The following is a 24,301-nucleotide window of genomic DNA, read 5'->3' as shown; positions in this document are numbered from 1 at the left end:
AAAACAGTATATTCTTATTGTATAACCGTCCAAACAAGCAAACAATAAATACAAATATGTTCTAAGAATAGGAAGCATGGGTTGAGGTTAGACATCCAAGTAGCTGCTTACTTACAGGCAGTATCCGATATTTGAGATGATAATTGGGTTACATACTGTGGGCGACATTATTATTATTAGGATATTTATTGAGCACGGACCTGGCTCCGGGAACCAACGGAGCGCTTTCCAATCATAGTATGGCAAGCAGAGAAAAAGGGAGTGGGAAATCTGCAACAAGGGATCTATAAGCAACCAGGGTAGGAGACAGTGAGGAGCAGATCAGAGTATCAGTACGGTGCGGAGTGAACGGCGTGTGGGCCTATGTGTTACAGAGGAGCCATTCCTTGAAAAGGAAGGTCTTGGGCTCTTTACTGAATGGTAGCAGCCATGGGGTGAGTCTGATGACCAGCTCATTCTTTCGTTCCTTCGTCATCGGAGTTCTAAGTCTGCACATTTCCTGACGTCTGGTGGATCGCAGGCCTCTGGAGATGCAGAGTTTCTCAGTCAGGTGACACCCTTGTAGAGGCTTACAGCAGGAGCCAGTGCAGTTGGAGGAGGGTCAGGGTCGAATTTCCAGAGTCCTTTGACGAGACGTGCTGCAGCATGCAGAACACATCTCAGGGGTGTCAGTGTAGTCATTTGGAGACCTTCGAAAAGGGCACTTTTGCTAAGGCACCATGAATAATAGAAGGTCTGTTGCTTTAACATTATTTAAATTACAACAAATATAAAACAAGTGGATGTAGGTAAAAGTCTGGTAAACTTTTGTAGAGCCAAGAGAGGAAGAGTCATGGTTGTCCGGTAATATTTAAATATGTTCTGGGTTAGAGGTCTAAGTAAATGCGTGGTAGAGTAAAGCATTGGAGTCATTGGGGGTGAGGGGACAGCATTTGGTTATTGTGTGCAGGCATATTTTAGCTAGATTTTTCTGTTCATGGAGCCACTTTTTCATATTCGTTTTTACCTCTTGTGGCTGCATTCAGTTTTTAAGGTCACGCTTGCATAGCAGGGTAATGTAAATGAGCTAGACCAGAATATCAGGCCCAGTTAATTATTTTAAGTGAAAGCAAGTGTCAGGTAATTGCTGTGGCTTGTGCCTTATTAAATCTTATTGCATAGGTGAGAAATGTCTGTGTGCGCTGCTAAAAATCCTCTGAGCGGCACCCAAAAGGAAGCTGGGCAAGCGCACGTGCGCACCGCTTAGAGGGAACATTCATCTCAAGTAGGATAGCTAAATTATTCAAGATTTCCTCGATAACAGATTTCAAATGCATACAGTAGTTATTAGAGTGATCCATCCCTGCAACTGTATAAAGAGTCTCAGGTGGGTTTATCAGACATTTTCTCCATAATAACATTTTCTTCCATATTATAATCGATTTCAGTGATTGGAGTCCAAACTCATATCTGATTGCCTCAATCGCTACACATTGGTATGAAGTATAGTACACCTTTCCATATCACACTTTCTAAGCTTTTTATAAAATCAGTATTCTATAAATCATAAAACTCTAAACCATATATCAGCCTAGGAATTCCTGTCATAACATAACAATTCCTCATTGGTAATCGACAAAGTTTGGTCTCTATTTTACGCATCTGCCTTAAAATCGTCTCCGCTTTTACTCTGTTGATTTTTTATAGTTGCTGTTGAACCATTGCCTGTGAAATAGTAACCTAAATACTTACATTTATCTTGACATTTTATACGTTTCCCCTTGCAAAACCATGTAAAATTAGAATGATTTTTCTTGTTTTTTCGCAAGCGTATGATTGTTGTTTTGGATGCATTGATTTTCAGATATATTCCAGAAATAAAAGAAGTAAATGCATTTATCATTCGCTGTAAACCAATTTTAGTACAATCTAACAACAAAGCATATGCTAACCATTCAAGGGGAATATTTCCTATTTTCGGAGTAACCAAGCCTTTATTCATCAATTCTTTACCAGCTCTACAAACATATAAATTAAACAGAGTAGCAACCTTGACGCAATCCATTAACTGTCATAATCTCCGATGCAAGGCTGCCCTCTGAGTTTAGCCTAACCTGTATCCTTGTGTCAGAATAAAGTTCAATGATAATCTCTAATAGATGTTTGGGCATATCCAGATCTATCAAGATTAACCATAATGTCGGACGATCTACTAGGTCAAACGCTTTACTGAGGTCCATAGAGGCAACAAAAATGGAAGATCCTTGTTTCAATAATGCCTTTGCTTGTAGACTTTTCAATATTAGTCCACCGCAATTAGTGCCAATATTCATTTTAAATCCAATCTGGTTGCAGTCTGAAATGGCAATAGGTGTATAACTTTCAGGTGAGATTCTTGATATATATATATATATATATATATATATATATATATATATATATATATATATATATATATATATATATATGCAGCACTACTCTCCATGATACAGGTATATTCTTGGTTAATAATATATCTTTAAATAGGATGTTTAGGATTTTTGCCCACAATGTTATATCAATTTTCAGTATTAAAGTAGATAAATTATTGGGTCCCGGGGCAGATGATTTTTTCGATTTTCTAATCCTGCTCGAAATTTTAATAACAGAAATGTCTAGTAGCCATACTTCATCTTTTTTGTATTGACACATATAGTTACTATTTCTACTAACATACATTCTAATGAAGTATTCTTTCCATGTTCTTTCACTGATTTGCGTGAATAGCATCTCTTTTTGTGATAATTCATCATTATTAATCATTTGCCAGAAATTAGAGCTATCTTTTCCTTTGATGCCAAGAAGCATTTTTTTCACCATCTATTTGTTCTCTTAACGCCTTACGGCTAATTTGCCAATTTTTGTACTGTTGTTTAATCATCTTGATCTTCTTAGTTGATTCATCTTCAGTATAACTAGAATTCAAGATGACACACATTTCTCGTCTCATTTGTTTTTTCTGATTTAGAGTCTCTATATCACATGCACATGCTTATCACCCTGTTACAAAATATCATTCCTCTCTTTACATGTTTTAAGTCTGATATTAATGATATATTTAGTAAAAGTCGTAGTAGATAGATTAAATAGACATTCATCTGCAGACATATCATCAAAATCCTTTAGTACAACAGATGTAAATCTTTGTTTTAGCAAACGTCCACCGTAAACGTCCACCGTAATCGAGTACCACTGGCATTCACAATTACACCTTCATTGTAACTTGAAGCTTTTTCTAATATATTTGTATGTATGATATCAATATATAAAAGGTTATGGTCACTAGTAGGCATTTTCTCCACAATAAGTTTGGGAATATATATTTGTCTAGACCATCATTCACAAAAATGTATTCTAAAATCGAGCTGCTCCCTCTGGCATTCCATGTATGGCAAATATTAGCAATTTTAACCAGCCCCATGATTTCAAGAAAGTTCAACCATATTGCTCCTCCTAATTTCGCACTACCCATGACAGATCTAGCATTGCTATTAGCAGATTCAATATTACACATTAGGGCATCAACCACTATACTAATAATGCCACAATCCGCATTTAAGTCAACTGCTATGATTATCAGACCATTAAAATTAGCTCCACGCCATGCATCAATTTCTAGAGTTACATTGTTCAATTCTTTTATCAGCTGCATGTCTATATTTCAAAGGATTCCAATAGATGTCAACAATACAAAGATGTACAGTAGAATCACCAATTACCATCTGATATGTTACAGACAGGAATGAGTTTAGACTTGACCATTCACTTACTTTAACTGCTTCTAGGGTTTGTTTACATGCAATCAGCAAACCTCCCATGGGTATGCCTTTAGGGCCTTTTATGGCTGATAATTGTAAAATATCAAAACCTTCCCATAGAAGTCTCATAGTCACCCATGTTTCTTGCAATAATACCAAGCCGTATGACTACAGGATGTCTGTAACTTCAATGTTCTTGGTCAAGTGTACATACCCTCTCGAATTCCAACTTGCTAATACAAGATTCCCAGCCTTGCTTAAGGGTTTTTTTCTAAATCTTTCAATGAATTAATAACTTCTCTAAGGGAAAGTATCGACTCTCTCCATTCCTGTTTGTCACTCGTATCATTTGTCGCGATGTTAGTATCCATCTTGTATAAGTCTGTTGATCTTTTTTCAACAGTCTTACACAATGCAAACTTCCGATTACTCTTTTGCTCGGGCTGTATGTATTGATAAATATCGAAGCCTCTACACTGTAGTGATTCAGTTTCTTTCAGCAGCAAATTTCTAACCAGAGGCGAGGGAATAACCAAACTTACATAATCCTCCTGTTTATGTATAAAATCAACAAAGATAATATCAGCGGATGTTATCAATGAAAGTACAGGAATGGCTGCAAATAGCGATAGAATGTACGGCCGGTTCAGGGGTATTTGTTTCCCCTGCCTGAATAAAGTTGGCAATATCAGGCTAGGCATTTCAATCAAGGCTGGCTTTCTCAGAACCTGCGCATCATCCACCTGCCCAGGACGTTCATAGGCATTTTGATTATTCCTTTCAGTGTCTGGAGAAGATCTCTGGCTGACATAGGGTACTTGCCAATTATTCCCTTTACCCGAAAAATTATCTTCCAGAATTTTTTTACCACTATTTGCTATTTCATCTTTTTTAATCATAGTATTTACTTTGACAGAGCTAATGCCATATGTCTGTTGTTCTATATCTTCAGCTGCTTCACATTCAGTCTCTTTAGCGGTCATTAACAAGTCTCCCACCTGTGTCGTATTTATTTCAGACCTGGCCAGATCATTGCTACCCAGAGCTGGAAAATCGGTCTCTGGGAGAACTGTAGAAAAGCATCCAGCATAGGATGTAATAGCTGTGTATTCTTTATTATACTGTTGTTTGCCGCCCAACCCAGTATTCACCGTACTGGGCTTTGGTCTTATATCTTGACAGAGGACATGTTTCTTAGACTATGTTTCTCTACATGTCTTGTCCTTATGGACTTTGTCTTTCAGTTCTTCAAAATTAGATAGTTCCTTAGCAGCTATAGCAGGCACTGACTTCAGAATAATCAAACTCGGAGTTGTTAATGAGTTCGCTTTAAAGATCTAAAAGATATCTACCAAACCGGACTTCAAAGATGATAACTGAGTCAATATCGAACGGATCATTTTTGTTTCATCCCATCAGAGATAGAATTTTCCGCATCACAGTAACCATCTTGCATTGGCTGACTAACAGGTCTCGTCTCCTTACTCATTTCTTTATTTGTTCTTGACATTATGGCTATCAATGGCTTTCTGGATCATCAGTACCCACCACCTCGTCTCTAGCCTCCATAATCGTGTTTTTATATGAAACATCTCTTAGATACTTTCTAGGTTATTTGGCCAGATTCTTTCCTTTATTCAAAGTTGCCTGTTGCCCTTTTTCTTTTTTTCTTTTTTGTTATTTGAGTTGGTAGAATTTTTAAGAACAATAATGGATTCCCCTTCAGTGACCTGAGGTTGATGTTGCTCTGATTACTACGGAATCCTCTGTAGAATCACTCCTTAAGTCACTCACCTTAATGTGTTTTTGGGAGTCATCAATTGTAATTATCTCTCTAGTGAGCTGGGATTCAAGTGTCATAGGTGAGTCTTTGGAATTCTCAGTTGTAGCACCTGTCGCCTCTTGCTGCAATTTTCAGCATAGCAAAGGGACTTAATATCATATCGTTAACTTTCAATGGAACCTGCTGCACAGAGGTATTAATTTGCATCATAATCTCTGTTTGGCGTCTTAATTGATTAAGGATCAATCTATTAAAGAGCCCCATCAGGGTACATATATCAGTATTGCTCTATTTGTCTACATCAGTTTCTTTTACTGTTTCTCCATTTGCTTTAGAGAGAGGCTCAGAGTTATCAGCTAATTGTAATAATTCCATATCTGCTGTATGGAAAACACTTGGGGTGTCAGCAAAAGAATGATTACCGGTATGGGTATTACCCTGCGTATCAATAATCTCTCTCCATTGTTTCTTTAGTACTTCTTTTTCTGACTGAATTACAAAATCTTCGGCATGAAGTGATTGTGAAAATTCATTTGGTTCTGTATCGTTACTTAAAGTTTCCGCTTTCGATCTTAATTGATTTGAGCATATGCGCGCATTGCAGTAACTCTTCCTCCTACATTGAGGTGGAAGAGAAAGTGCTGCTGGCGTTCGTGCAAAACTTGCTCTACGCATTGTAACTGCTGAAAAAAAGTCAGCACGTGGGTCCTTCATAATATTTGGTGTTTTGGTGCTTTTACCCATCCTGAAGGGACGTCGCAAGACAATACATGAAGGAAAGTTACAGACTAGACAACTTCCAAAAGTTGCAATTACAAAAAAACAAAAAGATTTCAATATGTAGCCAGAGACATTTTTTCACTCACGTATATGGAAAAACATCAACATAACTAACTGTTTAAATCCCCGACCTCCCATACCTCCCAGCCTAACAGCCCAACAGCGTGCACTTGCGAGCACTTCCGGATGCGCGTGCGCGATGCGCGTGCACCGGATTGATGTATTGCCGCTGGGCCAATAGGATGCAATGGGAGGCGGGACTCAAGATAGATCTAGTTAAGGAAACCGAGAACATAGGTTGGTAAGTTGTATTCCTGTTAGGCGCAAAAACATATTTTAGCGTGCACCCGTTACTGGTGTGCGAACCTCAATCCACAAATAATTACTTGAAATGTTGCTTGTGTTGCGAGAACAAGTTTCAGGCACGTCGTGCTTCACCTTGCCGACTAGTGCTCTTTTCGGAAAGAATTCACCACAAAAGACGATGAATAGGTCAATTCCAATCACAGTCAGTACGGAAGTAGAGACAGCCACCAGCCCAACAGCGTGCACTTGCGAGCACTTCTGTTGATGTAATGCCGCTGGGCCAATAGGATGCAATGGTAGGAGGGACTCAAGATAGATTTGAAATGTTGCTTGTGTTGCGAGAACAAGTTTCAGGCACATCGCGCTTCACCTTGCCGACTAGTGCTCTCTTTGGAAAGAATTCACCACAAAAGACGATGAACAGGTCAATTCCAATCACAGTCAGTAAGGAAGTAGAGACAGCACCAGCCGAACAGCGTGCACTTGCGAGCACTTCAGGATGAAAGAAATAACCAGGTACAGGAGAGGATAGAGAAACAAAGTACAAAGCAGAGACTGGAATATCAGTATACACAAGGCAAAGGACTAAGACAGGATAGGTCGCTGCCAACACAGCGAATACGAGGGATTCCGGAAACTCAGAGTACTTAAGAAGAGGCACTAGAACTATGGACTGAAGTCGAGAAATATCGCAGGCAAGGAACAAACAGGAAAACTTCAAAAGGCTGGGTTTGCGGAAAGAAAGGGAGAAAAGCAAGGCAGAAACAGGACAAGTCTGTGAAGCAGAAATGCTTACAGAAAACAGGGTATTTACAGAAAGGCAGAAAAGATATATCAGTTAAGAACGGAATGTATTTAACAGCAAAACAATACAAAGTTACAAAAGTCAAAAGCTGGAAAACAAGGAAAGGTTCAAAAACAGGCATACTGCAAAAGCAGACTGAAAAGGGTGCTGCAAGCAGCAACAGCAAACATGATTCAAAAGCCAAAATGAGGATTTTCAGGAAAGGTCAAAAACTGGTAACAGGAGCACAAGCACAAACACCTAGTGGAAGCAGTTGACTGACAACTGCTTCTGTTCAAAGTGAGCTTATAAAGGACCTCCCAGTCAGCAGGCCAACAGGGTGGAGTTGATTGCAGTTTCAGACAGCTGTGTTCAATTAAGCCCAGCCTGGCTTCAGTAGCCTGCACCAGTGGTTTCTAATTAGGGGCTCTTCAGCTCTCTTTAGCATAGCCTGCATTAGCTTGGAACAGGTGAACACAATCCGGGCCTCTCCAGCGTTTAATAGCTTGCTGCAAACAAATGTAGTTATTATGCCTCCTCCAGCCCTTTGCCTTTTGTACAGCATACATGTACCACAATGCATCTGCTGGTTTAACCCAAAACCTGTAATGGAACATGAAATTAGATTGGTCCAAAACTGCAGCAGTAAAAAGAGTAAATGGATGCAGAGGCAGTTTGCAGGTTTTAGCTTTGCCAGTATATCATAAGAGTCTATGAATGTGCGCATGTAGTGGTGCTGGCTGGCTGGTGAGTAGGATCCTGACACTACTGCTGATATGGTCTGGTTCTGTTTTGGAGGCCTGAACATCCTACCACATAGCAGACTGGTTAGCTGGTATATCAATAGTATACTATTGCTGCTCTTACTATAAGACATTTGCATCTTTGTGATTGTGACAAATGTTCTCCAGGTTATCTAACTTCAAACGAGCGTCCATGATATCTCTTTTATTCACCCTACATGAAAAAACACCCATTTTAACATGCCATTATAGGACCCAAAAAACCTCATGAGGTATTGAGTAAGCCTGCATAAGATGTTTTTTTTACTATTGATTTATTGGAATAAGATTGAGGTTTTAGGTCATCACTTGAAAGATTATTCGTTGATCCGTGATGGTGATGCCTATACAGGAAATGAAAGAACTGTAGAAGACGCAAGGCTTCCAAGCATTCCAAGTTATTCTTGTGTAGTACTGGAAACTTTGGAATGTGATTGGTGTACACTGTTAGATGGAGCCAACACTGTAAGAGTTCTTAAGTTTGAAAATATGAAGGTGAGGGCCTGTACAATTTATTGATGCTTAGGTAATTGACTCATGACATCCTCGTTGGCTACTCAAACTAACATGACCTCTACAAAAAGCAACTGCGCTAGAAGTCCAATAAAAAGGTTCTAGACTCAAGCAATTGGCTCCTTTTCCAAATTGGATTAACTGTGTTTTGTGCAGTAAGATTTAGTTTTCATTTGTATATGTTTCAATGCTCAGATGATTTCCCTGTAATTTTAAATTCTTTTTTGTCGCTGTAATGTCCTGTTTTTGTTTAGTTCCTAGAGGGAAACTCGAATGCTTCTGGCAATGACATTCAAGAGGAATTGGATGCGTTTACAACCGAAATATTACAGAATGGCAACGCTAATATCCAGAGCTCAAACGTAAGTGACTTGTTTTAGGGACTCCAATCCTCTTGCAAATGCCACTTAGACACAAAAAATAAACATTGAAACATGCATAATGGATTTCCCTATGTTTTCCTCCCAACAGAAATGATGGAATGTGGTAACGTAAAATTGAAATGACTTTTATTAAGTAGAGAGCGGACCAGATGTGTTTGGCTTTCACTGTCTTCTTCGGATTGTGAAGGCATCATGAAGTAAGACACAGACACCAGGTGCAGCTTTCTAAGAAAAGGCTTTATGTACTTTAAATGTCAGGATGGAGTAAGGCCTACCTTGCCCTATGCTAAGGTGTGACTTCCCAACCTAAAGAACACTAAGGAGAATCAGTGCCAGTAAGTTCAAATGAAAAGTCTGTGTGTGTCCAAAACCTATATTTTCCGTCACAGCTAAATCTACACTATGTTTAGGGATGTCCGCAGCAAAATAAATGGTGTACAAAAGTAAAGTTCCGTGCTTCTTCCAGCTCTTTGGCTTTCTCTCAGCTTCCCTTTCCCCAAGTTCAAAATAGTTCCACAAAGGCCTCAGTTTATAAAGTCTTGTGCATCCTTCCCAACACTCTGACTCCTTCAGCTTTCAAACCCAAAAGTCAGTTCAAATCCTCTGGCTCTAAAAATAGTACCAGTTCACTCCTTGTTCATTCCCAGTGGGGCCACTCGGTCTAGGTGCAATTGTCGGACCACACAGTCCTCCCATTATAGGTCACGCAACTGATAGCTCTGCTTTTCTTGGCTCTTTTCAAGTAGGGGTTACTCGGTCTAGGCAGAGTTGTTGGACCACACGGTCCACACATTGAGGGTCACGCAACCGAAAACCCTGTGCACTCTGCTGTACTCCTGGATTCTTCAGGTTCTGGCCAGCACAGGTTTTTCTCTCTCAACCTGTAGTCCTGTGGATTCTTGTATCTCGGATCAATACTTATTCCACATTCTTCTTGGCAGTCTTTTTGGCTTTGCCACAACTTGGATCTCATACATTTCACCCTGTGAGGTTTACTCTTTCGCACCCCATTTCTTTCCTTTCATTCTTAAATGTGCGTAATGTTTCATCATTTGCTTTGCTGTGTCGCCGTATTAAAAAAATATACTTGCTGTCCTTGGCAGTTCGCAGCCTGCTCTTCCATGGCGGGATCTGTTGAGGGCCTCTCTCAGCGACGGGCAGCACCTTGGAGGCTTTGGGGCCCCACAGCTCATGGCGTCTGGGAAGAGGGACTGCAGGAGTCTCAACCCTCTTACGGCCAGCCTGGGCCCTGGCATCTCCCTCGCACTCCTGCTTACCCCGTCGTTCCTTCAACTAATTCCTCTCCAGCCTACTCCGCTTCCAAATACTACTGCCTTCTTCACCAGCTCATTCGCTCCAGGCCATCTCATCTCTCGCTCTTATACACCTGTGACTTGTTAACATGCTGCAGATGCAAGTCCTCCATATTAATTGCCTGGCCCTGGTGGAGCTCATCAGTGGGATATGCCTGGCTATTGTAGTTGAACTCCTCAAAAGCCCTCTTCCTCATTTCAGTATCGAAGTGGTGTGAATGCAGGTAACTTCATAAATCCTAGTTATTTCCTCCTCTTCCCAGTCCTAAGGTGAAAGGATTTGGTCAGAATAAAGAGTCAAGGACTGCCAATGGCCTACAAAGGCAGGAGAAATATTGGATTCAGTTTGACAAGGGAAGGGAGGATACCATGTCTCACCCATAGACGTTCTCTCCCCACTCCCCAAGTACCCTCCGCCCAGGTGGTACTAACTTGCACATCCACCCCCAGGGTCGGGATCCAAAAGCGATGGCCTTTCCCTGGCCACCTAAGCAGAGGATGCCGGGGGAAAAGAGGTGAGTGCGCCCTCAGGTTCCTCACAGGATCCAAGAGGTCACTCTCAACTCTGTTGGTTACCTGTTGGCTTCACTGAGTATTTGCTCCACATCCCCAAACTACAACAAAATACATTTTTCTTAGATCGCTGTTGTTCTGGGAGTTTAGCTCGACTTCATTTACCCAGTGCGCGTTAGCTTATTAATATTTTCTCTGAGCCATGATTTGTCTTGAGCTAGTTATTAGATTTCACTTCCGGTGGAGCCAGTTTCTACTTCATTATTTTATTGTCTTGGCCTATAACAAACTCCCAGAACAACAGAGATGTAAGAAAAACATATTTTGTTATAGTGTGGTGTTGTGGAGGAAATCCACAGTGAAATTATTTTCTCTCCTTCTGCCATAGTTTTCTGTTACCTTTCCGTCTTTCGCCAACTTTGTCTTCGCTTGTGACTTAGTTTTACAGCATACAACAAATGATTCCCGTTCTCTTCTCTGTCTAATAATAAACCAAACCTACCCATGCCTAACTCTAAGGGGATTCCCTATCTAAACTTAAGCTCAGCCGCTTGCTAGGAAGTCTGTGTGAGTCAAAACAAAAAGGCACTGTCCCGGTCACAAAGGTTCCTACTCTATCCCTGTCACTACAACAAACAGCTACCATAAAGTCCAGCTACTGTTCGTAATCCAGACTAATGACTCCCTTCTCCTGGAAATACACGTCCAAACGACTCCCAGGTTGTTCAGAGCAAAACTTCCATAAAAGTTCTGGGTTCTCTGTAACAGAAAATAAACAACCACACAAAGTTCTCGTGCCTAAGAGAATGACCCCTTGTTAGGGGAGTTTTCCTAAAGTCCACTTGAGGTAAGACGTCATAAAACTATCCCTTGACATACAGGTCCCCAGCTCTTAGTATAAGGCTGTACTACTCAAGGAGCGTTGGTAGAGTAGCAGACCAGTCGGGCGTATCATAGGAGGAAGATGTGAGCTGTAGGTAAGTACACTGAACCCAATTAGTACAGTAGTCCCAAAGAAACACTTACACAGATAGTATTATATTTACATAAGGAAGTCAGAAATATACATAGTACGTTTAACCAACACACTTAGGAATACTTATAAATACTTTTCAAAGGCACCTGCTTCAGTGGTAGTTGCTCGCTGTACAATTGTTACAGAGTTTGACACTACTGACAGTTCTACTGTATTATCAGTACAATCGTGCACTTGCGTTAAGACATTAAGCCATAAAATAAAGTCTTTTAGGAAGTAAAAAGGTTGGTTAGTCCTACAGTAGCAGAGCTTAATGTTCTGGAGACACTTTCTTGGCAAACTAACGCTTTTAAAGTCCAATCCCGAACTATATGCAATAGTAAATTTGGAGTGGATTCAAAGTCTTAAGACGTAGTACAACAGCAAAAATTCCTTAGGATACTTTTAGTCTCTTGCAAAAGATAATTAAGGAATTAACACAATGATGGAGACCCTGCAAAAGGACTCACTAAAGGGACACAAACAGCAGCTTCAGTAGGAGGTAAAAGGAGTTGCTCTGGACACCTCAATGTGCACCCCAATGCTCTGGAGCGACTTTCTGGAATCAGGTAAGCAATACCCTTTTCCCCACAGTACCTTAGGTTAGAAGAAAATGTTTGTGGTGGATGCTCCTTGATGTTGCAGCTCTGGACCAGACCTCCAGGTTGCTTGGTCTGATGACTGAAGGCAGGATGATGGATGGATTCTCTCAGCAGCAGCCTTGAGGGAGGATCTGTGGCATGACTATCAGCAAGTTCTCTGGTCCCTCTGTGGTTTTGGTGCCTTTTCTGCAGCACCAACAAAGGACGCGATTCGCCCGGTCAATCTTATTCGGTTCCTGCAGTCCCACACTCTGATGAGGGGGTCTGAGTGAGTTGGATCGGATCTCTCGAAGTGTCCATGAGGGCTCAGCAAAGATTTGGATGGATTCGGCCTTTCCACGATGATGCACTCAAAATGGGCAGCAGGTCTCCTTGTATTGGGGTTCCACCGCTCTGGAAACTCCCACTACCTCGGGAGAGAGCTCTAATCAAAGTTCATATTGGAACTGATTGATCCCACCTTCCAAAGGGAAGGAGTCGTCCTCTTCAGAGCTCCTCTGTCGCACAGAAAACGGGGTCAGGACAGCAGTGGTCGCTTCATGGTGTTGCAAAGGGTCTGTAGGCATCTCTGGTTGTCATTTTCTTAGATTACTTCAGCTTCCAGTGGTTGATAATGCTTTTCACTCCAGGAGCCTCACCTTTTATACAGTTCCAGCACACACTCCTGTGCAATATCTTTCAGCAATTTACAGAAAAGGTAGTTTGTGTGTACAACCAAGACAGCCAGACCCTAGGTGGGAGCTGGTTCTATTCAGGCACTCTGGCAGACAAAGGACAGAGTTGGAAAACTCCTCCCACACTTTCTTCCTGCCCAGACACAACAACCATGCTAGAAATGGCGAAAAAAGGGAGAATTCACCAAGTTAGTACTTAGGTGACCTTATTGTGCACAAGTCTGTGAACATGTGCACTGTGAATAAGTCTGTGGTACGAAAAAGCATGATAGTAGGCAGAACACGTCCAGTGCCACCAGCCATAACTAGAAGGTTATGTGATCTGCGGAGGGGACTTCAACCAGATCTCGGACCCAATGCTAGATTGGAAGTCCTTTAGGGAGGGAGCAACACCCCCCCTATTCACTCCCTCCCCCCCCAAGACACAGGTGTGTTCCGGGACTTAATACATAAGCATCTGTTGATAGGCGTCTAACACAACACACCACACAGAAGCCCTACACATTTTACTCTCCCCCCCCCCCATAAAACCTTCACTCGAATCGACTACATCTTCTTAGAGAGGGACCTGGAACATCGCCTATGGAACACGACGATCGAACCAAAAGGGTGGACCGACCATGACACGGTCACTGTGGACTGGACCTAGGCCCCAGCAACCGGGTGGACAGGCCTTGCATATGCAATTACATGCTCTTCAGGGATGGGCTCTACCGGGAATCTCTGGACATGGAAATAAGAGTTTTTTCCAGGGGAATGACACAGATGACACCCCCAATCCACAGTGTGGGAAGCGAAAAATCCCACCATAAGAGGTATATTAATGGCCAAGAGGGCATCTTTCAAAAGACTGAAGTTGCTCAGGGAGGCCCAACTAAAGAAACTAATACAGGAAAAAGAACGAGCCCTAGAACGCGATAAAGAAAGAGCCCCCAATCTCTTAACTGAAGCCGGGGAACTCAGGCAGGAACTCAAGGACATTTGGCAATGGAAAGCACTAGTCCACCTTGGGTACCTCAAACAGCACTACTACGAAAAGGCAGACAAGACCCCTACACTTCTAGCCACCAAACTCAGAAAGCAGAGGGCGGAAAGGGCAGTGGCAAAGATAAGAACCCCATCAGGCGACACACTGACCCGACAGTCGTAACAGCCTGTTTCGCCCAAGGTTATGCTCAACTCTACACATCCAGTTGCAACCCCTCTGCTGAAAACACAGCAGAATTCCTCTCCAAGATCGCATTCCCCCCAATTACCCCATCGGACCATGCAGAGCGCAATGCCCCTATTTCTGTGGAGGAGATCCACCATGCTATTTGAAACCTCGAAGCAGGCTCTACTCCGGGCCAAGATGGCTATACCCAAACATAATATAAAAGGTTCAAGAGCGCCCTCTCTCTGTTTCTGTCCCTCCTGTTTAACGAAGTGATGACCACTGGGCGGGCCCCTCCCTCCTTCACTGAGGCCAAGATCGTTGTGATCCCAAAAAAAGAGGGGAAAGATAAGGCTGAATGTACCTCGTACAGACCCATTTCACTGTTAAATGTGGACGCCAAAATGTACGCTATTATACTTGCCAGCAGGCTGAATAGAGTCCTCCCACACCTGATTCATAGTGATCAGGTCGGTTATGTTAGGGGGCGTCAGGGCCCGGACAACGTCCACAACCTTTTTTTAACTTTAATTATGTGCTGTTCTATGTTAGTTCATATGGCTCATATGGCATGGGTTCTTTTTTAGCACTGCATTTTGTCTCCATGGCGATATTTTTTTACATTATTGTTTTATTTGTTATTTGTTTCGGTTGTAAATAGCCTTTCAAATACAAAAGAGTAGAACAAAATGATAGTACATACATTAAATAAAAGAATTTCTATCATATTTCTTACAATATAATTGGAAGTTATCTTTTCGATAAAGTGTTGTAACACACAGTTTAGTGTAAAAAGCCAATCATAGCATTGTTAAAAGAAACAGGCGAATTTTCTAGTGTAGAGCATGTTGTGAGACATTTTAGTCAATGTACAGATGAATAGGGAAGAAAAGAAACAAAATAAAAAAAAAGAGAATAGGTGGTCAATGGTATCTCATTATCTCATTATACACATTTTCATCAACAATCCTTATGGAATTACCAATACTAGCTGCCACAATCACGTTGCTTGATAATTGATAACTGCCTGTGCAAGGTAAATAAAAGTGCATTGTGTACATTATGCCAATTGTTAATTGGTTAATTACTCATCTCAGAATATATACAAGCATGAATATGGTCAAGATTATATCATTAAACACATCTTTCTCAACCATCATTTCTAAGTGACATTTTCTTGCTGCCATAATTTAGTAATTGCCCATACAAAGAAGGTAAAATTGCATCATGATAATTAGTAATTAAATAATTAGTTAACTAGTCAACTAGGACTTGCCATCATTCACTTTTTCCCATTCTCTTATTTACCTCATGGGACTAGGTTCAATCTGGATGGTCAACCGTAAAATGTAGTTTATTGTGGCAAGATTTTAAGAGATATGGTCTGCATTAAAGATCATAGTCCACATTTGTTGTTGTGATAATATTGAAAATTCATGAAAATATTTGTAAAAATATTCCCTTCTCAGTGATGCAAGATTGGTACATTGGAGTAAATGCTCCAGCGTTTCAATTCGGTTGGGAAAGGTACAAAATCTGCAAGATTTGTCAAATGTCAGATTTGTTGAGCGAGATGCTAGGTGTGCTTTAGTGGGCCATAGATTGAAGCGCAGTCTCATTAGATAGGCATAGTATTTCTGGTATGGAAACGTAATCAGATATTTCAACATTTGGTGAAGTAATTTTGTTCTTTGATTTTTGTATTGATTGCACTTGTCCCGAGTTGTGGCCCAATCAGAGTGCCATAGTTTTTTCTTGGCACAATCAGGGTTGTCTATGAGCAATTTTGGTTCAATGTCCGCTTTCTTTATGGTTGTGACACAGTAACTTTTCCAAGTTTCTAGTGGTTTGTCCTGTTTGCCCTGAAGCGCACATGCAAGAACTGGTAACAGGCTAGATGCTAACTTTTGGTTCATTAAGCATTTTCTGAAAAATGTTAAGGAATGCCAGGCTACAATAATGCTAGGGGATACCAATAATAGTTCATATTGAATAATTTGAATGGGCACACTTTTTGGCAATGATAAGATCTTTTTCCAATATAGGCCTTCTAGATAATCACATTTCACGTGGTTTTCTGGTAGTTTGTCTTGTGCGCCGTAGGCATGACATTTTGTTTATAAAAATGTAAGACGGGGAAACGCAAACAATTACCATACTTTCGTTGTATTAACTTTGCTTGGTAAATTGGTTTCTATTTTGTATTTTATCTCTGTTGTATGGTGTATCTAGTGTCGTCATTGATATTTTGCCCCAGATATTTAAATTCATGGATAACATCTAACGGTAGCCTGCCAATTGACACCTTAAACGTCATTTATATTTGCCTTTGCCAGGGTGCATTATGAGAATGTTTGATTTTTGTATGTTGATCGTTAAGGAGTGTACTGATGCATAGCTCTCTAGCGCACTTAACTTTCTCTGAAGACCTATCAGAGTCTGGTCAACTAGGACAAGGTCATCCGTGTAGAGGAGCCAAGACACTGGTGATTTACCAACTTTAGGTGGAAATGATCTAACAATTTCTAAGTGTATAGTTATATCCCTAATGTAGAAATTAAATAATGTTGAGACTAGGATGCATCCTTGTTTGAGTCCACGATATGTAGGTATAGGCTGAGATAGTAGGCCTTCTTGATTTAGCTTTACTTTGATAAAGGTGTTGGAGTAAAACTGATACAGTACATTGAGGATGAATGGGGGGACCCCGCTTTCATTAATTTGCAACACATTTGATCTAGGAATGGAGTCAAAAGCTTGCCTAAAGTCTTTGAACGCTAGGCATATAGGTTGGATAGTTGATAAAACTTTCTTTTTCATTGCTGAAAAATAAGTAGATTGACAGTTGTACCCAAACCTTTTGCAACGCCCCATTGATGTACATCCATGTGTGATGCCGCTTTGAGCCATTTGGTCAATTTTCTCAATACCAGGCATGCAAAGATTTTACCCGGTACATCCAGTAGAGCAATCAGGCAGTAATTTGTAGGATCCTTTCGGTTGCCCTTTTTGAACATTGGGATGATGATGATGGATTGTTTCCAAGAAGGAGGGATCAAACCAGTAAGTAGGACCTTTTGGAATATTGTGTGGAGAATGGCAGCCCAGTGGTCAGGATGGCCTTTAAGAGTGGCATTAGACAGACCATCCGGCCCAGGGGCTCTAGAAGCGCTTAGTTGGTTGATTATCATGATGATGTCAGCATGATCAAAGGTTAGCATATGGAAGTCCTTTTTGCAGAGAGACGATGTAATGGTGGGGAGAGATGGCTCCGCAAACAGAGTTGAAAAATGGGTAATCCAAGCCTGTTCATTTATTATATTTAACAAGAGGGACGATGTGGCGTTGTTGGTTCCATCTTCAAGTAGGCCCCAAATCTGGGCACTCTATTTGGCAGCCAAGGCCGCCAACATCTTTTCATCATCAACTTGCAGTTTGATTGCTTTATGTTGCCTAAGAGCATTTTTGTAAGAGGTGCAGATTTTAGAGGCTTTTCATCATCTTGCTGTGGGACTATCCAATTTAATACTTTTGAGATATTTTCGCATCTGGGCCTTCATAGTTTGAATTACAGGATTGTGAGGGTGTTTGTGTGAATGTCGGCCAAAAACCTCTGAGAGATTTCTCATGGAAGAGATGCAAGGTTTCTGTATAGGTTAGGTTTACAGCAGTATGTGAGGCGGTGAGATCAACATGTAGTCGATCTAAGAGTTCCAAGCTTAAATGTTGTCCATTTGACCCCATTTCTCCCATCTAGGAGTTCAATAGAATGTCTATAATATTGCAGTTGTATGTAATATAGTTGTAACCATGTGCCTCCCAGAATATTATGGTCACTATCTGTTGTTTGGGGTACTACAAAGTTTTGAATTTTGTTGATGGAGCATGTGGAAATAACTACATAGTCCAGTATGGTGTATGAGGACTCTCTAGTCCACGTTGGAGCAGGGGGAATATCACCTTCAATCGTTCCATTTAAAACGGTAAGATTCCTTGCACTCATTAGATTTAACCATCTATGGGTTCTGTTAGAAAGCACACACTCGTTCGGGGTAATGCATCTGATATTTAAGTCTCCAACAATTAATATTGTATAAATAATCGTTTCAAGCACAATCAAATCCAACATTTTGTTTACCAAGTCAAAAAATGTATCATCCGTGATGGCAGCTGGGTTCCAATACAAGTTAAGGATGGATGTATGAGGGCCAAGTGGAGACAGGGGATTTGATGGGAATTTTGTCAATTGGATACAAGGGTGGGGGGATGCCCCTGGAAGTAGCCTACTGCCTAGATCCAATTTGATAGCTGTCAGCATTCCAGCAGAAGGTCTCCCTCTTGCCTGTTTATTGGCAGGCACCCAGCAAATTTCATAGCTTTGCCATATGTGTTCACTGGTTATCCAAGTTTCTAGGAGTGCAATGATGTCAAAATCGGCGAATGAATGATGTTCATTGCTTCGCATCAGATGTTTAAATCCTCTCGTATTCCATATAGCCATCCAGAGGTTGCGCATCAGTATTGGTTCCTGGCATTAATACTTTTTTCCATGATTGGTTTCATGAATGGCTTTTTTAAGCCATGACCATGTTGTTTTTCCTGAGTCTTGGTGTACATCTTTAAAGTATACTTCATGCTTCAAGTGCCCTCGGTTACCATCACAATTAATAAAAAGGTTAAAATGCGTATGATAGCGATGAGTCAACCATAACCTATCTAGAATTAGATGTATCTCTCGCTCTAGATGAGTTTGCCAGGTTTTTACATGCAAGTTCAATCTATGCTGTTTTAATTTCTCTTTTGTATTCCATATCAATTCTTTAACAATCTGTGACGGTATAGGTAATTTCACTGTCTCCATCTTTGTATTGTTAATAAAAGTAATATATTGAATATCTTCTGACTATACATTTCCAATTGGCTATGGATTTGAACACGGTTAGCAATGTTGTTTGATTAGGAAATGGGTCACCTCTTTTTTTTTTTAAGAGTAGAATTTCTACTCTTTCTAGTGGAAACTCATGGAGATGTTGGATAACCCTATAACCGCTCCCTAATTTGTGGAGTCAGTCGTTTCTCTTGATTTGGATCGTGGCAGTATTTAATGCAATCTCTTTTGGAGGTGATGTTGTCCCGAATATTTTAAGTGTTTGGACACTCAACTTCTTTTTTGTTCCATGGTGAATAAATGTGGGCTGTCATCGTTTAGATCCCACTTTTTATCTTTGTGTTGTCTGGAGATGCTGAGGAGTGTGAGGATTCTTCTAATTCCCTTCCTTGTGGTAGGCAAGAGATGGAATAGGTTGATAAGTTCAATTGTTCCTCATCATCCTCATTCATCGTGGGAAGTGATGGATCAGACGCTATAAGAGGAGGGTTTTCGAGGGGATTGGGTCCTCCGACGTATTCCATATCTATGACAGTAATCACCACAGCTGTGCTGCTTCGGAAAATCTTTCGGCGTCCTGCGTCGATGACGTCGATACGCCGCCCTCGAGGACCTCCTCCGACGGCCGACGTCACTTGATGTTATAAGTAGGATGCACGCCGCCCGTAGCCTCAGTTCCGTTTGTTCCGCGAACGTGTGTTCGCTTCGGAGATCTCGGCGCGCTTCCACTCTTTGGAATTCTGTTCTTTCGGTTCTTCGAACCTTTGTTTGTGAAGTTATCCTTCGTGATGTCTACCTCGTCTTACACCCCGCGTCCGGGCTTTAAGAAGTGTGGGGACTGTGGGTCCAAGATGTCGGTGACGGACTCGCACAACGCTTGCCTCTGGTGCCTCGCGGAGGCCCATGACACGGATGATTGTGTTGACTGCCAGTCGCTTACGTCCAAAGCCGTGCGGGAGCGTAAGAAGAAATTGTCGGTAGGTAAGGTGTCCAAGCCCTGGAAGTCGAGGTCTGCAGGGCTTTCGACGGACAATTTGAGGGGCGACTCTCCACATCATCGTCTGAAGTCTAGTCGGTCTCGGTCCCGGAGTAGGTCCCGCCACTCCTCTGCCTTTTCGAGGCACTCCCGGAAGTGCCATCATCGGTCGCCTTCCCCGTCCTCATCCGAGGACTCCACCCGTCGGTGGGTTGCTTATCCCACCAAGCATGTGACGCCGGAGGAATGAGATTCCTTCGGTAAGAAAATGCTAGCGATTCTCGAATCGCAGGGCACTAGTCCGTCCGCGCCTCCGAGTGGGGTCGGTTGTGATCGGTCGAGAGACGCCGCTCGTACGCCTTCGGGCTCGGGTGGTCGGCACGGTTCGCGGGAAAGGTCCCGCTCGGACAAGGGAATCGTTCTCGTCATGCCCGTTCCAGGTCCCGGTCCTCGACGCGCTCGAGACCATGTGCACCTGTGGTGTCTTCGAGGAAGATGTCGACGCCTGTGCGCCGAGGTCGTCAACTGACTCTTTCGATGCTCCGCCTCTGAAGAAGTCATCGACGCTATCTTAGGAGACTCTGCCTCCGAAGAAGTTGTCGACGCCATCGGTGCCCAGGCTGTCGAGGGACACGCTCGGGGCTCTGCCTTCGAGGCCTGTGTCGACACCGTCGATGCTGTCGGCGCTGCGTTCGGCGTCAATGCCGATTCACTCGACGCCTTTCGAGGCTGTTTCGACGGGGGTACCCATAGATACGGTGGAACCCCCTAGAAAGGCTCTGGCCAAGGTCAAGCATGGCTTTGTTCCCCATTCTGTGGCCTCTTACCGCCATCTTGAGTCCATTTCAGAGGTGGATGAGGGCTCTGATGGATGGCATGGTTCCTGATACAGTGCCAGATGAGATTCTCTCGTGCCATAGCCAAATTGAGGACCTGTGTCAGTCCCTGCATGACGCCAGTGGTTTGGACACCTCTCCGGAGGTGGAGTTTTGTAGGCCTGAGCATAGCACTCATGCCGACTCCTCGTACCGGCGCCTTATGTCTAGGGTCACCGAGTACTTGGGGCGGTCTGCTCCCCCAGGAGATTTTCTTCAGGATGACCTTAGGGATATCCTCGACCAAGGTCCACCAACTGACCCGGTATTGCCGTTCCATATGGCTCTACAGAGGAGGGTGGCGGCGGCTTGGACTGCTCCGGAGAGTCTCCCGCCAGTGGGCAAGTCTTTGCCGCGAAAATACCGCCCAGCCAGTAGCGACCCCTGCTTACTTGACCAAGCACCCCACTCCGGAGAGTTTGGTGGTGCAGGCGGCTACGGCCCCAGCAAAGCAGGCGTCGTATCCTACCATCCCTCCTGATAGGGACGACAAGCGTTTTGATGGTTGGGCGAAGAAAGTGTTTTCTTCAGAGGGTATGGCGCTTCAGGCGGCCAACTCTGTGTGTGCCTTGTCTCGTTTCACACACACTCTGTGGAACTGTGTTTCCTTAGTGGCTGAACATATTCCCGAAGGGGACAAACAAGATGGTTTCCTTGCTATGGTCCAGGATGGCAGGATGCCATGTGTGAGGCCGTTCAGTAGGGTTTGGACATGGCAGATTGCGTCAGCCGGTCCATGGCGGCGAGCACTGTAACACGCAGGTTTGCGTGGTTGCAGAAGTCGGGGTTTGCTCCTGATGTGCAGGCCCGGCTCGTCAACATGCCCTTTGACGGGGAACATCTTTTTGGCAGCAAGGCTGACGAGAGCCTTGAGAGGTTGCAGACCTCTTAGGCTGCAGCGAAGTCGTTGGGTCCTGCAGTTCGACAACCCCCGCCTTTTCGTCCTAGGGTACAGCATTGGAGGGGAGGTTCCTTTCGTTATTACTCATCCTTTGGTAAAGCGAGAGGAGCTGCCAGTCAAAGTCGCCACCGTAGGTATGCCAGAGGTGGAAAACAAGGTACTCGAGGTGCCAAGGCCGCTCGGGCTGTTGCCCCTTTGCCCTCAGGCAACGCCGCAGCCGCTTCAGCTCAGTCATGAGGCCATGTCCCATGGTTCGCCGGTTGGGGGAAGGCTGGCGCAGCATCTTGTAGAGTGGCGTGCCATTCCTTCAGATGTGTGGGTTCTGGAGATCATAGCCCACGGCTACTGTCTTCCTTTCCTGCAGAGGCCTCACGACAATCCACCGGGGAATCTCTCTTTGAAGAGTCTGGATCCGCTCGTTGCGCAGGAAATTCAATCCCTGCTGGAGAAAAGCGCCATAGAACTGGTGCCTGTAGCGGAGAGGAACAAGGGATGGTATTCCCCTTATTTTTTGATTTCGAAGAAAGACGGGGGATTGGGACCCATCATGGACTTGCGCGGTTTGAACAAACTCCTCAGGAAGGACAAGTTCAAGATGGTTACTCTCTCTTAAGTCCTCCAGGCCCTTCAACATCAGGACTGGTTGGTGTCTCTCGACCTCAAGGACGCTTATTTTCATGTGCCGATCCTTCCAGAGCACAAGAAGTACCTGAGGTTTGCGGTTGGCGACTCGCACTTTCAGTTTCGGGTCCTGCTGTTCGGATTGACCTCCGCCCTCCGAGGGTCTTTACCAAGCTCATGGTAGTGGTGGCAGCGCATCTCAGGAAAGGGGGGATTCACGTCTACCCTTACCTGGACGATTGGTTGATCAGGGCGCGCTCTCCCGAGCAAGTCCTGGATCATCTGTCAGTCGCCTGCCACTCCCTCCACAAGCTGGGCTTCTCCCTCAACTTAAAGAAGTCCCATTTGATACCAACTCAGAGGCTGCATTACATCAGAGCAGTGCTCGACATGTCCCTGGGGCAGTGTTTTCCTCCCCAGGTGAGGGCTCCTCACATTCTGCAGATGGTGCACACGTTTCAGCTTGCCCAGAGTCTCCCAGCGTTCGAGTTCTTGAGATTGCTCGGCCTCATGGCATCCTCCATTCTTCTGGTGCCAGAGGCCAGGTTGCGGATGAGATCTTTGCAATGGGCACTCAAACTCCAGTGGTCTCAGTCCTCCGGCAGGATGTCGGACCCTGTTCAGGTACCATCCTCGGTCGCCCAGGACCTTCTGTGGTGGGCCGTCAAAGGCAATCTGATGAAGGGGGCTCCTTTTTGGCTAACCTGGCCGAAGGTGACGATCGTGACGGACGCATCCCTCACGGGATGGGGAGCTCATGCCAACGAGTTGACAGTCAGCGGTCGTTGGTCTCCGTCGGAGTCCAGACTCCATATCAATCTGTTGGAGCTGAGGGCCGTCAGGCTTACCCTGAAGGCTTTTCTGCCGACTGTGCAAGGAAAGAATGTCCTGATCCTGACGGACAACACAGTGGCCATGCACTTCCTCAACAAAAAGGGGGGGGTAGGGTCACTTCCTCTGTGCAGGGAGGCAATGCAGCTCTGGTTCTGGGCAATCCAGCAGGAAGTTTTGAACTCGGCAGTTCATCTGGCCGGAGACGAAAACGAGATGGCGGACACTCTGAGCAGGCAGAGCGCGATCTCTCACGAGTGGGAGTTGGCTCGGGAGATTCTCCTGGAGATCTTCGCCCTTTGGGGAACCACTCAAGTGGATCTCTTCGCCTCCATTGTCAACCGGAAGTGCGAAAGGTTCTGCTCACGGGAATTTCCTCCAAAAGGAGCCTTAGGAGACGCGTTTGTGGTGGAGTGGTCATTCCCACTGCTGTATGCGTTTCCTCCAGTCCCCGTCATCCCGCAAGTGCTGCGGAGGTTACGAAGGTTCGGTTCCCGGATGATCCTCATTGCTCTGGCGTGGGCCCGGAGGACATGGTACCTGGACCTTCTCGACTTGTCCATCTGCCCTCCACGTCGTCTTCCCTACAGAGACGATCTGCTCTCACGGGAGGGGGTGTCAGGTTCTCCATCCAGAGGTCAGATCCCTCAACCTTCACGCTTGGTTTCTGAAAGGTTGAGGTATAAGGATTGGGCCCTCCCTGAAGACGTGATGGAGGTGTTGCTTTCGGCCAGAAGGCCCGCAACTAAGTCCCTGTACTGTTGCCGTTGGTGAAAGTTTTACGACTGGATCAGGGTTAAGAATGTGGATCCTTTTGCATGTGACATTCCTG

General features: G+C 43.7%; 1 protein-coding gene across 1 annotated transcript in view; it reads left to right on the top strand.

Annotated features, from left to right (window-relative positions):
* Nucleotides 1–24,301, top strand: part of POLR1A (RNA polymerase I subunit A) — a 1,786,762-nt gene that overhangs the window by 231,161 nt on the left and 1,531,300 nt on the right. The window contains exon 4 of the mRNA XM_069632173.1: nt 8,979–9,086. Coding sequence (XP_069488274.1) covers nt 8,979–9,086 — 108 coding nt within the window. The remainder of the gene's footprint in view (nt 1–8,978; nt 9,087–24,301) is intronic.

Source organism: Ambystoma mexicanum, chromosome 6q (assembly GCF_040938575.1).
Source record: "Ambystoma mexicanum isolate Mex_15411 chromosome 6q, UKY_AmexF1_1, whole genome shotgun sequence".
NCBI lineage: Eukaryota > Metazoa > Chordata > Amphibia > Caudata > Ambystomatidae > Ambystoma > Ambystoma mexicanum.
Note: the sequence above shows the minus strand (reverse complement) of the source record. Positions and strands in the feature narration are given on the sequence as shown.